The sequence below is a fragment of the Pholcus phalangioides genome, unplaced genomic scaffold (genome assembly GCF_987345545.1).
Source record: "Pholcus phalangioides strain wild (caught in Gottingen) unplaced genomic scaffold, Ppha-v1.0 ptg000029l_1, whole genome shotgun sequence".
NCBI lineage: Eukaryota > Metazoa > Arthropoda > Arachnida > Araneae > Pholcidae > Pholcus > Pholcus phalangioides.
This window is the reverse complement of record NW_028301619.1, coordinates 3,096,746-3,111,194: the sequence shown is the minus strand read 5'-3', so window position 1 is coordinate 3,111,194 and position 14,449 is coordinate 3,096,746. Positions and strand designations below refer to the sequence as shown.

General features: G+C 39.7%; 1 protein-coding gene across 1 annotated transcript in view; it reads right to left on the bottom strand.

Annotated features, from left to right (window-relative positions):
* mgl (low-density lipoprotein receptor-related protein megalin) overlaps positions 1-14,449 on the bottom strand; it is a 425,733-nt gene that overhangs the window by 350,658 nt on the left and 60,626 nt on the right. The window contains exon 2 of the mRNA XM_089252561.1: positions 12,659-12,778. Coding sequence (XP_089108687.1) covers positions 12,659-12,778 — 120 coding nt within the window. The remainder of the gene's footprint in view (positions 1-12,658; positions 12,779-14,449) is intronic.

The window sequence follows — 14,449 nt, the reverse complement described above, 5'->3', positions numbered from 1 at the left end:
CCATGCATTACACCAGAAGCTCGAGTCAGCGTCTCCGATCGTCCAACGACAGTTGTGTTACATCAGCAAGTACACTACCGACATCCGATATCTGCCTGGCATTCTCAACACTCCAGCAGACGCACTGTCTCGGTTACAAGCTGACGCACTCCATCTCGACGGAATCGACTACGCTCTTCTGGCCGATGCCCAGTAGACCGATCCAGAACTTGCCGAATTTCTCGACTCTAGTTCGACAAGCAATCAAAATTCGCTAAAAATTCAGCGAACGTTTCTCCCCGAATAAAGGCTGAACCTCTATGATGATCATTCACAAAAAGTCCCACGAATATTTGTTCCAAAGCATTTCGCAAACAAGTGTTTGAAAAATTCCATTCTCCATGCCATCCAGGGGTCAAAGCATCTATGAAACTCCTCATCGAACGTTTCGTCTGGCCGAACATAAAGCGAGATGTCGCTAACTTCGCCCGTGCTTGTATAGCCTGTCAGCAGGGGCGTAGCCAGAAATTTCGTTCGGGGGGGGGGACACTTTCATTTCGGGGGACGAAAGAGAGAGAACAATCGATTCGGAAATCTTTTTCCCTTTTTTCGGTCATTTTCTCACATTTCGGGGGGGGGGGACCAGGCACCCCAGTTCCCCCCCTTCCGCCTGTCAGCGAACCAAAGTGCGCGCACACACCTGGAATTATTGTAGGAGTGAGGCGCGGATAAAGGCAAACACTTCTTTCACAATTCAAAGATAATTAAACATTTATTACACAACTAACGATACAGAACCTACAAGAACGTATCAATACAACCGGATCGCGTGGCCGTCTAGTTTCAGAGTCAAGTTCCTCCATCGCGCTTTTTTCATTTCGCGCGGACAGCGCCATCCAGTGGTGGACGCTGTCACTACAGGTTATGTCAGGGTGAATTTCTAGTTCTCACCCGGTGCACCGCGGAGCCATTGGGGCTCTGTGTGCACTTCCCAGGGGCTCCGCCGCGACAATAGCAAAATAAAATAAATCAGTAAATTTGAGATAAATAAAAAAGAGGCCTACAGAGGGTTCCGGAATAAAAAATTTTATACAAAAAGGGCTCCTCGAGTGAAACAGGGCTCCGCCATTAAAATTTTATACTGAATAAGGCTCCGCGAGTCAAAAGGGTTGAGAACCGCTGTTCTAGGATAAGGGAAACGTGAAGCTGAAAATATAATCCTATTGCAATAAGGTGGAAGTGAGCGAGAGAGAGAAAAAAGACGCCGAATCTCCACCGGCGCCATCGGCCATTTTCACATAGGGCCCCTGCTTATGGCTCGAAATAGAGCATGGCTTTAGTCATGGGCTTTAAACATCTGATTCTGGTCTGGTCTAACCATCAGCCCAGCCGAATCCTCCGGCACCATTTCCGAAGCTGACTCAGTCGCTTGCCGCAACTCAACGTTGTATATGTTCGAGTACGCAAAACTGTGCTTCGAGGACAATTTCAAACTACGGACTAAAAAAGAAAGGCGAGCTATTTTCGAAAAGTTTCTAACCGAGGCAGGAAACATTATTACCAACGATTAGGCCTCGTCCAGAATCGCTAGGAAATTTCGCTAAAATTTCATATTTACTCGGAAATCTCTTTACTTTTTCTTCGTTTCCTTTCACCATCTTTTCTGTCAAAAAAAAAAATCCCCTTCAAAAAAACTAAAAAGTTATTTGAAAAATTTTCTCAAAAAAAACTTTAATCGTATTTTCTCTTCACTTTAATCGTGGAAAATTCTCATTTCTATTTTTTCTAGACTTTGAAAAATAACCGCACTAAAGGCCCGTTTACACGAGGCAAGTGCTTTAGTTGGCAACTTAATTTTAACTTACCGATTCTTCTTGAAAGTGTCCACACGATAAGTGGTAAGTAGACGCTCATTGGATAATTTTTACGGAGGTGAGCGCAGTTAGCGCATGCGCGCTTCAGTCTACTCAAATCCACGGGGAGAGAGAGAGAGACGCACAACGCGCGGGAGAATAATATTAATAATTTTGTATTTATCTGGCATTCAGAGAGGTGCTTTTTTTAAAGCTCATAGCTTTCGTAACGATGGATGAAGATGATCAGGTAGAACTTACGAATACTGCGATCACAGCCACATTATATGATATATTTTTTAAAGAATATAAATTTATTCACTTTCACTTACCCAAGAGGGGTATAGTTATGTGGTACACATTCAGGACGATGTATATTCTGACTCCAATTGAAGAAACGGTTGATAATATTTAAATTCATTTAATTTTAAAAACTATTTACATAGGTTAACAATATTAATTCCACATAATAAAAAAGGAGAAACTTTTTTCTCACTTGCGCGAGAGCAACACACTGAGCAAGAAGTAGGTCACGCAAGGGAAACAGTTCGCTTGTCCCTTTTTTCCCATTCGTAGGAAATTCTAAGGGTTAAAAAGTAAATAATCAAAATTCATTAAACAAAAATTATTTCCAAATTTTCGAAATCATTATTATTTTTTAATTTAATCTATAGAGATGATATCTTTATGTTAAATATTGGATCATGTATTTTTACAACAGATGGCAGCAAATTCGTTCTGGACGAGAGAAATATTCGGAAACCCCCCCCCCCCAGTTTTTAATATATAAATCCTCCCCACCTGATATATATTTTTGAATCTTCAATTTTTTTCAACTCCTGACATCACGTCGACAGAATATTTCATAGCTTTTTCCAACATCGAATAATTTTTAGCTTGTTTGTTAAGGTAATTTTCATTTCAATAGTTCAACAAACATTCATGGCGAAGATATTTTTCAACAAACTTGAAGCTTGTGTCCTCTGGCCACCTCACCATCCAATATTTCCGCGGAATTCTAGCGAAACTTCAGGAGATGACGGAGTATGAACAGGTTCACGATTGAGATCAAAATAAACCCCTCCGTGAGAGAGCAAAAAGACCCCTCCAGCGCGGCAGGTCACACCCACTGGCGCATACGCATAGGTCTACTTAACCGGAAAAAATAGAACCGTTCTTAAATGACTTACCAACTAAATCACTTCTGCACTTGCCAACTAAAGCCGTGTAAACGGCCCTTATCGTCTGCATACATTGTATCGTACTTGGCAACTAAAAATTAAGTTGCCCACTAAAGCACTTGCCTCGTGTAAACGGGCCTTACCAACTAAATCACTTGTGCACTTGCCAACTAACGGCCCGTTTACACGAGGCAAGTGCTTTAGTTGGTAACTTAATTTTTAGTTGCCAAGTACGATACCATGTATGCAGACGATAAGGGCCGTTTACACGGCTTTAGTTGGCAAGTGCACAAGTGATTTAGTTGGTAAGTGAATACGAACGTTCTATTTTTTCCGGTTAAGTAGACCTATGCGCATGCGCCAGTGGGCGTGACCTGCCGCTCTCTCTGGAGGGGTCTTTTTGCTCTCTCACGGAGGGGTTTATTTTGATCTCAAGCGTGAACCTGTTCATACTCCGTCGTCTCCTGAAGTTTCGCTAGAATTCCGCGGAAATATTGGATGGTGAGGTGGCCAGAGGACACAATCTTCAAGTTTATTGAAAAATATCTTCGCCATGAATGTTTGTTGAACTATTGAAATGAAAATTACCTTAACAAACAAGCTAAAAATTATTCGATGTTGGAAAAAGCTATGAAATATTCTGTCGACGTGATGTCAGGAGTTGAAAAAATTGAAGATTCAAAAATATATATCAGGTGGGGAGGATTTATATATTAAAAACTGGGGGGGGGGGTTTCCGAATATTTTTCTCGTCCAGAACGAATTTGCTGCCATCTGTTGTAAAAATACATGATCAAATATTTAACATAAAGATATCATCTCTATAGATTAAATTAAAAAATAATAATGATTTCGAAAATTTGGAAATAATTTTTGTTTAATGAATTTTGATTATTTACTTTTTAACCCTTAGAATTTCCTACGAATGCCAAGAATCTTCTCTCGTATTTTCGGCTTACATAATTCATAATTTATCTCCTCTTTAACTTCGATTAAAATATCATATAATCGATATTTAGAACTTGGAGGAGAAATAGAGAAATCTTATATTTTTTCTCGATGACTTACTTAAGTTTATAATATGTTGTGTATTCTTTTTTCCCCTGTGGCGTCATCTCTCGCCCCCTTACGTGCACCTCCTGATGCGTGGGTGGCAGAGGCGAAAAAAGGGGACAAGCGAACTGTTTCCCTTGCGTGACCTACTTCTTGCTCAGTGTGTTGCTCTCGCGCAAGTGAGAAAAAAGTTTCTCCTTTTTTATTATGTGGAATTAATATTGTTAACCTATGTAAATAGTTTTTAAAATTAAATGAATTTAAATATTATCAACCGTTTCTTCAATTAGAGTCAGAATATACATCGTCCTTAATGTGTACCACATAGCTATACCCCTCTTGAGTACGTGAAAGTGAATAAATTTATATTCTTTAAAAAATATATCATATAATGTGGCTGTGATCACAGTATTCTTAAGTTCTACCTTATCATCTTCATCCATCGTTACGAAAGCTATGAGCTTTAAGAAAAGCACCTCTCTGAATGACAGATAAAAAATTATTACTATTATTCTCCCGCGCGTTGCGTCTGTCTCTCTCCGTGGATTTGAGTAGACTGGAACGCGCATGCGCTAACTGCGCTCACCTCCGTAAAAATTATCCAATGAGCGTCTACTTACCACTTATCGTGTGGACACTTTCAAGAAGAATCGGTAAGTTAGAATTAAGTTACCAACTAAAGCACTTGCCTCGTGTAAACGGGCCTTAAAGCCGTGTAAACGGCCCTTATCGTCTGCATACATTGTATCGTACTTGGCAACTAAAAATTAAGTTACCAACTAAAGCACTTGCCTCGTGTAAACGAGCCTTAATCCTTTCTCTTTTTTCCTTCGCCTTGCCACTTTTATTTTTGTGTATTTCATGTATCTTTTACAGGTTTCAGCCAATAGGAAACCAACCCTACATCTCAGCCAATACGAGACGAGCAGGGTGAACTTGAAGACGTTGCCCGACAAGGCTTTCTTCACAGCAAAGAATACTCACTTCATCACCACTGAAGAATTTATCGATAGAAGTATTGGAGAAATTACGGTAAAAATAAAAAATGCATGGGAAGATGCAACCACTAAAATTAAAATGAGTGGAAACCAGTATGGGTTGTTAACGGAAATCCTAAAAAAGATAAGATTAAAAAATAAAATGCGGAAGAAATGGCAGCGTTTTAGGGACCCGCAGGATACAAGCGTTATGAAAAAAATGGAAATTGAGATAAGAGAGGAAACCACTGCGTGTGTGAGTGAGCGTTTTGGGGTTTTCATGAGCGAGGTAAATATTGGTGATGGAACAATTTGGAAGGCTTTAAATATTTGTAAACCGAGGAGTATAGGTGCTACTAAACTGAGGACTCTAACAGGTGAGTTGGTGTATGAACGGGGGAGATGGCAGAGGTCTTTGCTGAAAATTTCGAAAAACAATTCTCCCCAAATGGGAGGCAGAGTAGGGGCCTAGTGCAATATATACATAAGTTTTAATGGAAATTATTTTAGAAATAACCCCCCATGCTTGGTGGAAACCACTGAAGTGCAACTAACCGATGTCGATGAGATTTCGGATATTATAAGGAAGCTGAAGGTTGAAAAAACCCCTGGTGATGATAGGATAACAAATGTCTTTTAAAAATCTTCCACCCAATATCATTAAATCAATCACGAATATTTTTAATTATTTAATAAGATTAAATTATTTTCCCAGAATTTGGAAGAAGCAGTTATCACGACAATACATACACAGAATTCTGATGCAATGTTGCCTCAAAATTATCGTCCAATTTCAATTCTTAGTAATTTGAGCAAATTGTTTGAGAGGATTTACGTTAAAAGACTCACTACATATTTGGATAAAAATGGTTTAATTCGCCCAGAGCAGCACGGGTTTAGAGGTGAGCACTCGTGTGTGACCCAGCTTTTGAGAACGGTAGACTTCATAATGGAAGCCATAAACAATAGGGAATATGTTTGCGGGCTTTTCCTGGACTATAGTAGAGCTTTTGACAGGTGCTCTCACGATACCCTGGTCTACAAGCTCATTAAAATGGGTTTCCATTCTAAATTTATATACTTTTTAATAGCTATTTAAGAAACAGATATTTTAAGGTAAGAGTGGGCAATGTTTACTCGTCAATTAGAAAAATAAGGGCCTCGGTCCCACAGGGCAGTGTGTTGGGCCCAAAGTTATATACTATTTATATTAATGATATGCCCGCCCGTCAGAGGGGAATAATTTCAACATATGCAGATGACACACTGCTTATTACCATGGATAGAAACTATACAAAAGCCTTTGAAAATTTGCAGGGGACGTTGGAGGAGATGGAGCAGTTTTATGTCGACTCTGACATAGCCTTAAATTTTGAAAAATGCACCTTTATGTGGATACATAGAAGAAAAAATCCTCCTGAGGGCCCAAATTATCGACTAAAAGTAGGCCATGCTCAATTGAAACCAAAATCGCAGACAAAATATTTGGGACTTATTATTGATAAAAAATTAAACTTTCGGGCTCACGTCGAATATGCGAAGGCCCAAGCCACAAAGACTATGTATTATCTAAACAGAATTTATTTTCCTGGAAGTAGGTTAACCTTGCAAAATAAAATGATCCTGTACAATTCAGTTATTAGACCGAAACTAACGTATGCAGCGCCTGTTTGGACATTTTCCAAAAAAGTTAATATTAAGCAGATACAAATATTTGAAAACAAAAGTCTTAGAAGAATTGCCAGGAACCGTTTATGAGGAACGTTGATATAAGGTGTGACCTACAGATGAACACATACTTGGAGTGTGTAAGAAAATTATCAGAATCCCAATACGAAAAGATGCAAAACTCGGAAAATCCCTTTTTGGCAGAAATAGTAAATGGTTATGTTCCTGGCACTCAGGTGTCCAGAAATAAATATGGTCTACCTAGAGATATACTGATTAGACCTTTGGTCATTTAATATGAAACATGTTGCGGTGGTGGAGACCTCTGGCGGTGGTCACACTGTTGAATCTTTTAAGTTTGATTTTTGTTTTAGGTGTTATTGGAGTTTTTTAAATTGTTTAAATTTTGGGTTTTTAGTTACTTGCGAGTTTTTAAAGTTAGTGTTTTCATGGCCCTGATAAGTGGCAAAGGATGAAATTCTGTGGGAAAATTGTTAGATTTTTTACTTGTGATTTTTAAATAAAATTTATTGTGGGGCTTGGTCCCTATATATTTTTGCGCAGACTTGTATTGCATGGTGTGCTCATGACTGTTTTGTATTTTTCGAATTTTATTTCTCCCGTCTTGTCCTATACACTTACATTGTACACACATTTTCATTACACACATTACACGGACATAATCCTTTTGTAAGGTCGGTAGAGTGGAACAAATCCATGGGATCGACACAAAACTGTTCATTCAGCTCAGCTAAGAATACTCACTTCATTAGATGGATTCTGCCGTCACACATTTGACGCAAAAACCCAGAACGGGAAGGCCCTGATCTTCCTCTCAACTGAAGACGACCATCGTGCCATCACCAGGCACTTGAATGAAAAGGGAATAGAGTTTCACTCGTTCACCCTAGAAACGGATAAACCCGACATTATGTCGTAAAGGGCCTAGACCCTTCGTTCTCCAATGAGGACATTCTTCTCTCCTTACAGGAAAGCGGTCATGAGGCGATCAAGGTACAGCAACTACGTAGAAGACGGGATGGAGCCAGTCTGCCCATCTGGAGGGTAGATATGCCGAAAACCCCTGATTCCGCAGCAATCCCGAACCTTTCAACTCTAGACAGACTTCGGGATAAGGTGGAGAAGTTCCGGCCCAGAGATGCAGTTAAACACATCATGTGTTTCAGATGCCAAGCATGGGGACATCATTCCTCTGGATGCTCCGCGCCCCACAGGTGTGTGAAATGTATCCAGCCACATGCTACAAGAGACTGTCTAAATGTACGCCGCGGGGTTAATAAACCCCAGTGCACAAATTGCAAAAAGTTCCACACAGCGAACTATAAAAACTTTGAATTTTCTCTATACAGCAAACTATATAGGTAAGCTGAAAAGTCGAAGCGCCCGAAACCCGCTCAGGGGCCGCGAAACAGACTCCGAAGCCACCAACATCAGCTGAAATCCTGGAGACAACCGAAGCTGCAACCTCGCATTCCCCAGACACCAGTCTGGATGATTCAGAAATAGACCCTTGGACAATTTTCACCTACCCTACCAAGATGTTATGGCTCAGCTGACCGAAGAAGACGGACTCTCGCGCAACGAAGCCCTTACGCAAGTACGACAAGCCATCTGCAGCATCCAGGAATGGGTTCAGTTCAAGCAGCCTTATCGACCCCTGGCACCATGGAGATGCTGGCGGAGAGGAGTAGGCGACTCCGAGAAAAACACGGGTAGAATGCTAGCAAAGACTAATTCCTGACATCTTGTCTCCGGCCGGCCCTCTTCTCTATTTTTCTTCCTTTCTCTTTTTGTCTCGTCCCCCTTCTCTATGTTATTTTTTACTTATATTTGCAGGGCTCCCACTTAGAAAATGAAAAAAAGTAGGAAAACGCAGGACTGAAAAGTAGGATGGGGGAGGGTAACCCCCTTACATAACATAATCATAATGAAAAAAATCCCTAAAAAAATTTTTTTTGTGCAAAAAAAAAAAAATAATAATAATTTTGAATTAACTTTTTTTTTCTTCAAAGCACTATTTCATTTTCCTATAAGATTGACTCAAGTCAAAGCAAAATGACAAATGGCTTGGTTACAAAACCAATTTTTGGCCAAAACAGTGCACTAACAACCACAGATAATTCTTTGGAATATACATTGCTCAAAACAATTAGGGGAGCAAGCAAAAAGTGAAGAAAACCGTGCGAGACAGCCACGTATTGGCATACAATGGATAGTACACGCGTATCAATGCGCAATACAGAAAAAAGACGTAAAAAAATTTGGAATTAAGCTTTAATTCTTTGAAAATATGGAAAAAACATTGAAAGATGATTAAAATTACAATTTGGTTACATTTGGTAAACGATAAAAAAAAGTACTGTTCAGACATGATGCATGAGTTTTAATAGGGCGTGTGGTCTCCTCGAACAGCTAAGACTGCTGCACACCTGTTTGCCATGGATGCGATGAGGTTATCGATCAGACTTTGGGGAATACTGTTCCACTCCTCAAGAAGTGCAATCTGCAAGTCTCGGACAGTAACAGGCGGCCTTGGTCGCGCAACAATGCGTCGTCCGAGCATGTCCGATGCTCGATTGGATTCAGGTCAGGAGAGCACGCTGGCCATTCCATACGCTGTATCGTTTCAGCTTCAAGCATGTTCTCTACCTGACGAGCTCTATGCGGTCGGGCATCATCATCCTGGAAAACAAAGGAATCTCCAATGGCTCCTAAGGGATGACATGAGGTCGCAGTATCTCGTCTGCATACCTTCGGGCCGTCAAAGTGCCATTCCGAATGATATGCAGGTCCGTACGTCCGCCTATGCTAACTCCACCTCATACCATCCAACCAGCTCGTCTGTATTGTGACCTTTCAGGAACGAATGCGGGGTTATTTCGAGTGCCCCTGTCCCTCCATACCAGAACACGTCGGGTGTCACACTCCAGACTGAATCGGGACTCGTCTGTAAACAGCACTTGGCTCCAATCATGTTGCTCCCAATCTCGATGTTCAGCAGCCCATCTTCTTCGGGCCGCACGGTGGCGTGGGGTCAACGGAATGCAGACCATTGGCCTACGTGCATAGAGCCCTCCCTCATGAAGCCGATTACGTACTGTTTGGCTGGACACCCTTCGTCCTGTTACCAAGAGCAACCGTCTTTGCAGCTGCGTAGCATTCTCTGTTCTGTTTCGACGGGCTGTTAACCGTATATACCGGTCATCAGTTGCTGTAGTGGCGCGTGGCCGACCTTGCCCTGGTCGACGTCTAACATTTCCTGTTTCTTGGAATCGATTCCACAGCCTTGCAACAACACTTCTGGCGACTCCAACAGCGTCCGCGACACTACGTTGTGTTTGCCCGGATTCCAGTCTGCCTATAACACGCCATGCCATGGATTCCGGTAAATCATGTTGTTGAGACATCCTCAAGTCACCTTGTCTCAAAAAAAAATACTGCGCAATCGAATTTCACAGTTACCGCAGTAAAACAGACGTTTCTGCAACATCCCGATTTCTGCCCTTATCTCCTTTTTTTGGTTTTTGACGTCGTGAACTTTGATTTGCATATGAAGTTTTCTTCTTCCGTTTCCTGCTAGGCTTTAAATTATGCATGATTCATTTTATGTTACTTATCGGTATACATCTTGCGTAATTTTGTTAAAACCATGTGCTCCCCTAATTGTTTTGAGCAGTGTATATGAGGAGAGACAGCATTCTTTTTTGGAGTCTTCTAAAGCGCAGAGCTTGTCAACTCTCTTCGACAATGCACAGCAAATTTTGAAGACGTACGTTTTTTAAGAATGACGCTCCTTCGAACAATTTTCGGCCAAAACAAGTTCATAGATATTCTGTATCTCTTCACAAGACATTCTTTTTTGGAGTCTTTCACAGTCCAGTCTGTCAACTCTCTTTGACAATATACAGCAAATTATGAAGACATGCATTTTTTAAAGAATGACACTCATTTGAGACCACTTTCAAAAGCACAGTACAAAATGTTTAAATTACAAGGTCCAATGTAAATAAGGCAAGGTGAACCAGATAGTTTTACTGCATTGTCCATCATTTTTTAAAGTGATTTGTTCACATTTTACTGTTCATTGCCAGTGTAAGCATTTTTGACAAATGAAGCACTTCCATTTCTAGTTCTTTGCTGATCATTGTAAATATTGTTTATGCCTCTTCATGCCTTAAAAATACAGAAGACAACTGAATGCTATTGGGAGCATCAGAATCACGAAACCTAGAATAGGCCTATGTATCCAACTGCTTTGAAATGCAAACTGTTGTTTCACCTATTTCACCATAATTTTGAATGATGAATGTTAGTTACTGTCCAAGACCATGAAGTAATAAATACAAAATTTTTATTTCCCTCCAGACAGAATTTTTTAATGACTACTATGCTTGTTGAACCCTCAAACTAAGCAAATGAAAAATTAATCAACCAAATGCATGCCCCCCCCCCCTAAATAACCTTAAAAATGATAAAATTTCTGCTTTGGCAGGATCATTAATTGCATTCTCCAACATTTGTAATATTTGGCAATATATCAATGATTTCCTGCTCAATTAAAATCAATTACACAAATTTTGTCCATAGGATTTGGTAAAAAAGTAGGAAAAGTAGGACAAAACCGAGAAAGTAGGACATTTTACCAAAAAGTAGGAAAAGTAGGACGAGTGGGTCGTCCGAGAAGCTATCCATACGTAGATGAGACAGCCATAACTTCAATGGGTAGTATGTATATTTATATTTTATCATAATTATTGGTTTTTTTTGCTCTTATCGAGTTGCTGTATTTTTGATATAGTTTAGATACATATTCGACATCCATATTTTGTGGGAGTTTTTCTTTTTCCAGACACCTCGTTGGGCATTTTGTCTGTTGTGGCCTCTGTTGTGACATTTGTCCCATTTTAAAAATTCAATGTTACTCTCAGCGCAATGATGTCAACACGTCGACTCATATAGTTATTGAGTTATGAAAATCGCCTGTGTATCCACATTTTTGATGAAAATAGCAAATGCAAGTAAAATCCGTTTAAAAAACGGGGAAAACTGGGACATTTTTGCAAAAAAAAAGTCGGGACGGCCAAAGAACAAACAGAAAAACCGGGATTGTCCCAGGTAATACGAGACGTATGGTCAATCTACACTTCATCCTCTTTCCACACAATAAATAGTTTTTACAATAAAAGTCTTTCATTAAATATATGGAGTGGTCTCCTTCCCCCATCTTTACTTGGAGAAGAAGTTCGCTAAAAACATTACGAAATTTATCAAGATATGACGTTGTTTCATTCAACATTTGGAATAATTAAACTATTTATTTCTTCCGTCCTCCCATAACGATGTTACTAGCCCAGTGTTGTGTGCTCATTGAGATTGATAGATGGCGCATAAAATTATATCGTAGCATGAATTTACATTCAATTTTTTTTTCTGTAAGTTATTGGTTAACTCTTTAATCATCATCATGTCAGAGAATATGATTTCCGTTGCATGTGTCTTGAGTTATAGTTCATTCATTTCGTTTCAGGTTATGATAGTTTCGAGATTTGTTCGAAATTTAACCGAAGTGCGATCCTAACAGTGCAAAGTTTATGAATGAGAATTCTGAAAATGAGATTCGTTAACTAAGAAATGGTCCAAAGTCCTTGCAACTGCATTAACCACAAAAAAAATATATAAATAAAATAAAATAAATAAATAGAATAAAAAAAATTCAATATTTACTACCGTATTCACCGACAGAGTTTAAACTACAATCGCAGGTTGAAGGATTAGAGATCGACATGAATTGGTTAAAATCCTGAATTTAACCAATCCGTGTCCATCTCCAATCCTTTCACCTGCAATTGTAGTTTAAACTGTGTCGGTGAATACGGCCGTTAGTGTTTTATCCAAATAAAACCGATATGGTGGATAGGCAACTTACGACATGACTGGTGTTCGTCTTCACCGTCTTCACAATCCCGTTGGTAGTCACACACCCATCGCCTAGGTATACACTGACCACTGGAACAGCGAAAGTTATCTGGCGAACACGAGCCGTCTTCTGCAAAAAAAAAAAAAAAAAAAAAACACGTTACCATCTATTTTTTCCGTTGTTGAAATATAGTTTGTTTGGGTTTTAGGATGATTGAGTAAAATTTATGGATAGGTCTGCAGGATGCTTCAAAACACTGAACGATATTTACCTATTTATATTTAACTGGAACAATAAATGACAATGCACGTATGCACGTATACAAATGTACTACAGTAAAACCTGTCAAGTGGGAGACCTATATATCTTCGGCACCGTTCTGCAATGAATGGTTTTGATTGTGACGGTAAAAATTCTATTCTTCCGTATTGAATATCCAAGATACTACAGTCGAATCCTGTTATAACGAACTCCAAGAGACCGGAGAAATCACTTCGTTATAACGAAAAATTTCGTTATAAAGGAATTCCAGGATTTTGCATTTTGTTCTACCGTAAACTTATCTGGGGGATTAGAAAGGTGTTCGTTAAAACGAGATTTTTGCTATAATGGTATTCGTTAAAACGGGATTCGACTGTATTTAAGTTAAATGCGGAAAAACCGTTTTACCCGCATTTAACGCAGTTGTTCCCAAATTTCCTTCGTTTTTCGAATATCTGTGATCTGTGAATATTGCACTTAGAAACATGGTGTTTTTTGTTGACATCAGGAGAGACAGGGCAACAACTTTTCAACTGGAAGTTAAGAGCACAGGCGCAACGTATAAAAATTTTGATTTTTTTATTTTGTTATACACTGTATTTCCACTCTCAAAACTGGTACAGGGTAATTTTTGAAAGCCTGTTGAGCATTTTTGTAAATTGGGATCATATCTCTACGACGGACGGTTGGTGAGATAAAAGCCTTGCTAGCACTTACAGGATGGTGTGATCCCTGTATGGTGATTTGATTCAGAAAAGATGGGATAAACTTTAAGAGGTGATAGTACACATCAATAGAAACAATTGTCATCAAAAACTGCATGGTATAACATGAAACGCAAACTGCCGCTCCGCAAACGTTAAAACGGCATTCCTGTTGAAATTTATCGAGAGAAAAAGAACACCATGCATGCAAATGTAACCTTGGGAAGAAGAAACCGCATGCAAATCTGCGTCACAGTGAATAAAAGGCGCGGACGCCAGCCCTGTGAACGGGCGGGGGATGGGGGTTCAACGAGAGAGTGTGCATGATGATCGTGGCAATTGTCTACTTTCGCCCTGCTAATGATACAATTTTTCATGAATAGTGGATCACAACCCTCTCCCCCACCTCTGTACCGTCTATGCTCCTGTATGGTGTGGATGAGAAAACAAGGTGTGATGATTTACGGGACAAGCAAAGAAACTACTACTAGTGAAAAAAAAATTAAATTACTCGTGAAAACAATTTTCTTGTATGGTGGAAAGCTGTGAAAGCAACAGGTGTATAGGTGGGATATTAGAAAAGAAGCAAACATATGGTGTGCACTCAAACCTGTTTTTATGCGGTGGATAGGGACCGCTATAAAAAAAGTCTCACGTAGAAAATAACTCAAAACCTTACGACATAACTAGGAATTGCTTTTTTAAATGAAATCAAGACACGAGGCTTGGCAGCAGGGCCGCAACTAGATGCTTGATCAGCCGGGGCAACAAAATGCATTTTAGCGCCCCCTCATAATATTGAAGGAGAGATTAAAGAGTGAAATTTGCGCCCCCT